Genomic DNA, 6,664 nt, shown 5'->3' on the forward strand with positions numbered 1-6,664 from the left:
CTTGTCTTTCCTTATTTATTACACTATATGCCTTATCAATTTCCACAGGCCCATACCCTCTGCCCTTAAGGTCATCCCGTAGATGGCATAGTCCATCCTGAAAGTCCTTGTCATTACAGGATAGACGTGAGGTCCTCATAGCCTGTCCCTTAATGATATCACTAAAAATATGTTGTGGATGCATACTATCCCTATGCAAATATGTGGGGTGATGACATTCTTTCCTATGAATACTGGTGGTTAGACCAGTTCCTTGCTTGATTATGGTTACATCCAGAAAATCAATTTTACTCATGGATTTACTTAGGGCAAATTTAAGAAAATTATTACCGGTGTTCAAATATCATGGATAAAGTTCTAAACTCTCTTCATCTCCCTGCCAACCTATAAAAAGATCATCCACAAAACGTCGATATATTATTACAAGCAGATCCATATTATTTAGAATGTGCTGGTGTTCCCATTCCATCATGACCAAGTTGGCGTAGGAGTTCGCACAGCTGGTGCCCATGGCAACTCCTGTTTTTTGCCAATAGCACTTGTCTTTGAAGAAGAATATGTTATTCTCTAGAACTAATTCCAAGAGTAAACAGAATAGATCCACCTGTTTTGATTCAAATTTTCCATATCTATCTAAGGCACTTTTCACCATCAATATCCTCTCCTTATTGGGAATACATGTAAATAATGAAATCACATCTAAGGTTCCCAAGACCTCAATACCTTTACTGTTCTCCCCATTGGTTGCATTATATAGATCCCTTAGAAAATGTTCTGTGTCCCTTAACACTAAATCAGATTCATCCAGAATCTTTCTAAGTTGTTTGTCTAGAAACTTAGAGATAGGCTCTGTCAACCAGCCCCCATCCAGTACAATGGATCTAAATGGGGGCTTCAAGGGGTGCTTGTGTATTTTTGGTAGCCCATGCATTTGAAGTATAAGTGGATTCTGGACTATAAAATAATCATACAGTTCCTTGTAACAAGCCCTAAATTCAAACATTCTAGTAAACAGTTGTCAAGTCTACATTTCAAGTCATGCACCATTACTGCAGCAATACTAACATGAGTGTTAAAATCATTAAGCATAGTAAACATACTATCATGATAGTAAGTTGAATCAATAACAACCACCGGTCCCCCTTATCTGCTGGACGAATAACAATACTTGTATTACGTTGGATTTCTAACAAAGCTTGTCATTCACTTTATATAATGCAACCAATGGGGAGAACAGTAAAGGTATTGAGGTCTTGGGAACCTTAGATGTGATTTCATTATTTACATGTATTCTCAATCAGGAGGGGATATTGATGGTGAAAAGTGCCTTAGATAGATATGGAAAATTTGAATCAAAACAGGTGGATCTATTCTGTTTACTCTTGGAATTAGTTCTAGAGAATAACATATTCTTCTTCAAAGACAAGTGCTATTGGCAAAAAAACAGGAGTTGCCATGGACACCAGCTCTGCAAACTCCTATGCCAACTTGGTCATGATGGAATGGGAACACAAACACATTCTAAATAATATGGATCCGCTTGTAATAATATATCAACGTTTTGTGGATGATCTTTTTATAGGTTGGCAGGGAGATGAAGAGAGTTTAGAACTTTATACCCGATATTTGAACACCAGTAATAATTTTCTTAAATTTGCCCTAAGTAAATCCAGGAGTAAAATTGATTTTTTGGATGTAACTGTAGCCAAGGAAGGAGCTGGTCTAACCACCAGTATTCACAGGAAAGAATGTCATCACCCCACATATTTGCATAGAGATAGTATGCATCCACAACATATTTTTAGTGATATCATTAAGGGGCAGGCTATGAGGACCTCATGTCTATCCTGTAATGACAAGGGCTTTCAGGATGGACTATGCCATCTACGAGATGACCTTAAGGGCAGAGGGTATGGGCCTGTGGAAATTGATAAGACATATAGTGTAGTAAATAAGGAAAGACAAGGGAGGGCCAAGCCCTATTTCTCACAACGAAATGACACAACTAAGTATGCTGAAAGCAGATCTGTGAAAATGCCCATGGTTCTTACCTATACAACAGAGCTGAATAGGATTAGGGAAGTGGTCAGAAGTAACTGGCACATTTTACACACTGATGAGAAGGTAAATGAGCTGGTAGGCCAGCAACCTGTTTTCGTGTATAAAAGTAAGACGAATCTTAAACAGCATTTATGTTATCCTAGATTATATCATAATCTAGGGGAAATGCAATGGTGTACACATAAATGTCAGGAGTGTGCATATTGTGACTATATTGATCAGTCTATGTACTTTAAGCATCCAGAGACAGACCATTTTTGGAAACTTAGGGTTTCAGCAGACTGCAACACCCAAATGTTATTTATGCAGCACACTGTGTTTCATGCTGCGGTAGCATTTTCGCCTTACTGCAAGACGTTGTCCCATTCGATTCTCAGCTAGAGCGTCTTCTGTGGAGACATGCGTGAATGGGCGTACCTTCGTTGAAGGTTGTGCGTTAGGGCCGGCAACTCAGCATGTAAAAATCAACTGCCAATCATTAGCGGACTGGAGTTCCACTGTGGCGACCCCTAATTGGGAAAAGCCAAAAGAAACAACAACTGTGTTTCATCTTTCAAATTTTATATAGGCAAAACCAACCGGAAACTGAAAGAGAGAGTGAGGGATCATTTGTATTGCAAGAGAAGAGGGAATGATTGTAGTGCTTTAGCAAAACACACCCTAACAAATGGCAACACACATATTTGTATTCCAAGTTTTACAAGTTGTGAATGTGAGTATGGGGGGGGGGGGGGTAGTAAAAATGGCTGAAAATGCAGAATTACAGTGGATTTTAAGGTTAGGAGCGCACAGGGGAATGGATCTGAATGACCGACCATGTACCCCTAAAACCAGTATTAAAAGCAAAGAAAAGTAGCTAAATGTATTATTCTCCATCTTGGTATTTTTACTGTTATTTTTTATGTGCAGTTTTTAGATATTGTTGCTTTAAAAGCAGATATCATGCGGATCAGCTAGGATTCTGCATTGCTGTATTAACTGATACTGAAATCTAGTGTAAAAGAAGTTAATTTGCTTTACTTTTTTGTTTGATGAAGTGGTGGTGAACACTGCGAAAGCGCTAACTTTTAATAAAACGTGGATTTTACAACTGCTGAGCCTTGCCTTTTTGCCTGTTACCAGCTGTGGTTTTGCTTGGAATGCTGCTTGCGTTTGCTGCTGGAACACATTCACTGATTTTTAGGTTTTCTTGCTGATTTCACAGAGTAAGATGAGATTTTTATGAGTAAGGCAATGGCACTATTTGCATTCCCATACACAATAATAAGGTCAATTATGAGGATAGGTGAAGGCCTGGAGACAAGAATTAAAATATGAGGGTTTCTCCCTAATAAGCTGAGGTTGAATAGAGGAACCAGGGCCTTTTGTGCTTTTTATTTTAGAACCACTGACAAAGAAAATAAAGGACTCAGAAATACAAGGAAGTAATTGGTATGGTAATCAAGAAAAGCTGACTTTATTTGCAAACTATATTGTTTTGTACTTGATAAATCCAGAACAGGACATTTAGGTGTTGTGAAGCATTTAGAAATAGTTTCAAGATTTTTCAGGATATAAAATTAATGAAGCTAAAACAAAGGCTATAGTAGTAAATTATGTACCCACACATGAATTTGTTCAGCAATACCCATTTTTATGATGGCAAGATAACATGAAGAATTTGGAAGTGTGGATTAAAAAGATGTCTGTTATGGTAGTTAAGGATATGTGGGAAGAGACTACACAAAAGATAATACAAAAACTAAGAAAATGGAAATTCTTGTTTATGGATATGGATAATAACAGTGAAAATGTTTTTAGTCCACTTAGTTTTATACAGATCAGGCATATTTTTATCAACCAAAGGGGAGGTGAACAATAACTAATAAAGAGGTGAAGGAATTTATCTGGGAGGGGAACAGGGCAAGGGTCAAGTGGGATACGTACAAAGTGGTTTAGGATTACCTAATTTGAAGGGATATTTAAGAGCTGCACAGTTAAGGCACATATACTTAACACAAACATTATACTTCAAAGTGTAAAGGTAAAGGTTTTGGTGCCCAGGCTGCATTTTTTCTCCACGTACGAGCTTGTGCAACCAGCAGCCTGGATGCATGTGAAAGGCACTTACATCTTTGGCAGGATATAACCCATACAGCCAAGGCTACTACAGCAGTGATTTTAAATGAACATTGATCGTTCTTTAGGAAGCAGCTTTAGACTTTCTTTTTAAATAGTCCCAAAATTGCTTCAACCACCCCCCCACCCCCCACCCCCAGTACTGAATTTAAGACAGAAGATCCTGTTTCCCAAGAACAGTCACATTCCTGGCATAACCAGAAATCTATGTGCATTTCTGGCCCAAACTAGCCTCCCTTGGGGGCAGGTCTCTAGACCACTGAGAGTTGGCTTCTTTGGCCTACATTTTGGTTTAAAGTGCAGTGTAGCATTATTGTCAGCTTCATGTCTGTCAAGTGATGAACTCTACTATCTGATTTCCTCCAGCAAGCTGTCCTCTTCTACATCTGTTCAAATCATTTCAAGCTAACCAGGCTCACACAGATAATACTACACCAGCCATTTTGTCATTCTTAACCATGGAAGTTTCAGTCCATCAGCCACAACAAGACAAATACTTATGTTAGAATCACTTGGCAGTCTTATTGTAGAGCTCCTAAAAGCATGTCCCTGTGTGCCATTCACCCAGGAAGCAACACTGTAGGATACTGACAGTCTTTTTGCTCTAAGAATGTTTTCATACAACGCTAGAAGGTATTCCATAGCCTATCAAATCTCTAGTTAGTTATCAGCCCTGTAAGACAATGGCTCAGAAAGGAGGTGGATAATAAGACTAAAGAAAGTCTGTCTTCCACATCACTAGCTTGTAATTGTTCCAGCAACTTCTGGAGGTTGAAGCAACCCAACTAAACCATATTCAGAAACCAAAACACTCCTCTTGAAATATTTAATAATGCTCTACCAGGTTACTAAGTGCTGTCCACCATAGGTTTAAATTACAATGTTTCACTGTTATCAGATAAAAATGGTACAGTTTTGGGTCTGAAACTGACTTGTACATTCTATCCACTCCTGGAGCTGGAATACTTGGTCCACCTCAATGCCACAGTGACATCCTGAAAATCTGACCGGTCAGGCTGAGGGCTACAGTTGTTCATTTGTGCTAGTAAATAATCTTGGAAACATAAGTCCCAGCTGATTGTCTCCCTTCACACCAGACGCTAACTAATCAGGTAAGTACAGAGGTATGCCTTAACCAGCCAACCAATATTTTGTTAAAGAAGGTTTAATTTGTTTTATATTTAGTTAAATATCCTGAAAATGTTCAGACTGGTTGACTCTTGCATGGGTTATAACACACCTGACTCTTTTGTTGTTCCTCTTTAAAACCCGCTTTTCTTTTCTTCCAAGGTCTGCCATGTGAATTTAGAAGGTCAGCCATTCTACTCCAAGAAGGACAAGCCCCTGTGCAAAAAACATGCTCACGCCATCAATGTCTAAAAGCAGAGTAAAATATCATAGAAATGAATACAATAAGAGAAGACTAAAGATCACTGTGGCTAAGCATATGGTTACAAAAGTACCAGTTTTAACATACTGCTGTTTTTGTTGTATAAACATGTTTAAACAGAAATTGTCACTGTTCGTACTTATTGAAAAACAAGTCCAAAATGAAGTTACAAACAAAAAAATTCAAATTTATGATTGAAATGTTATTGGGGTTTAGTATAAGCAGTGTGAAAAATGTAAAAATACCAAAAACATATTTTAAATATAGATATTCTCCTTTGAAATTACTGAAACAATTAAAAAATTGATGTACTATAATTGTTCTCATTGTATTGGACAGTGCAAGACAGTAACTGTCACAATACAACAGACAAGTTGTTTGTAAGTCACAGTAAGGCAGTACTGAACTGCTTTTACTTTATTGCCAAAAATACAGCAACTTTTGCTTTTTTATTTTCACTTTTTTTTTCTTCAGGACATGGCCATGTATTCACTGACACTGGGCAAGACATAGTTAAGAGAAAGTAAACAGATCCACCAAGAGCGATTCTTTTAAATTTTGATTGAAATAACGAGAACAACTATTTCTAATGAAGCAACACTGACTGCTGTAGTTCAAGTGCACCGGTACATTACAAATTAAAATTTCTTTCAAAGCACAGTATTCTTATAATTAGTATACCAAGATGGGGAAGCACTCCTCATCAAATAAATCTATGTACAGACAACATTTCCATGCAGGGTGATTGAAAAAAGGAATCCATGAACAGATTGCCCTGTTTACTGTGCTTTCAGGAATGTGCACTAAAGCGAATCGTAGGTAATCCCGAGATTTTGCACAGCAGCCCTGTAGAGAGAAACAGGCAGTACACGAGTACTAGTACATTATTCAGCACAAATTGCACAAGTGCAACTGCAGTGCAGCTATAAAAGTAACTTTTCTCAAAGAATATGTGAAACAGATAACGGGATAACGTGTATTACCAGGGAGTATTACTCTTGCTGCCCACAACAGTTACAGGGCATTAAGGTGACTGCTAAAAACTCCAGTCTTAACCCATTACTTGAAAAGCATTGTTTTAGTAAGTGGCTTACA

The 6,664-nt window shown here is 37.9% G+C and overlaps 1 protein-coding gene across 3 annotated transcripts in view; it reads left to right on the forward strand.

Annotated features, from left to right (window-relative positions):
• The window catches only part of LDB3 (LIM domain binding 3), a 740,470-nt gene that overhangs the window by 733,360 nt on the left and 446 nt on the right, over positions 1-6,664 (forward strand). For all 3 annotated transcript variants that reach the window (XM_044056591.1, XM_044056595.1, XM_044056593.1), the window contains one exon: positions 5,470-6,664. This exon is cut by the window's right edge and continues 446 nt beyond it. In XM_044056591.1, the coding sequence (XP_043912526.1) occupies positions 5,470-5,559 (90 nt within the window). In that variant the 3' untranslated portion in view covers positions 5,560-6,664. The remainder of the gene's footprint in view (positions 1-5,469) is intronic.

Source organism: Protopterus annectens, chromosome 14.part0 (assembly GCF_019279795.1).
Source record: "Protopterus annectens isolate FY-2018-M chromosome 14.part0, PAN1.0, whole genome shotgun sequence".
Lineage (NCBI taxonomy): Eukaryota > Metazoa > Chordata > Ceratodontiformes > Protopteridae > Protopterus > Protopterus annectens.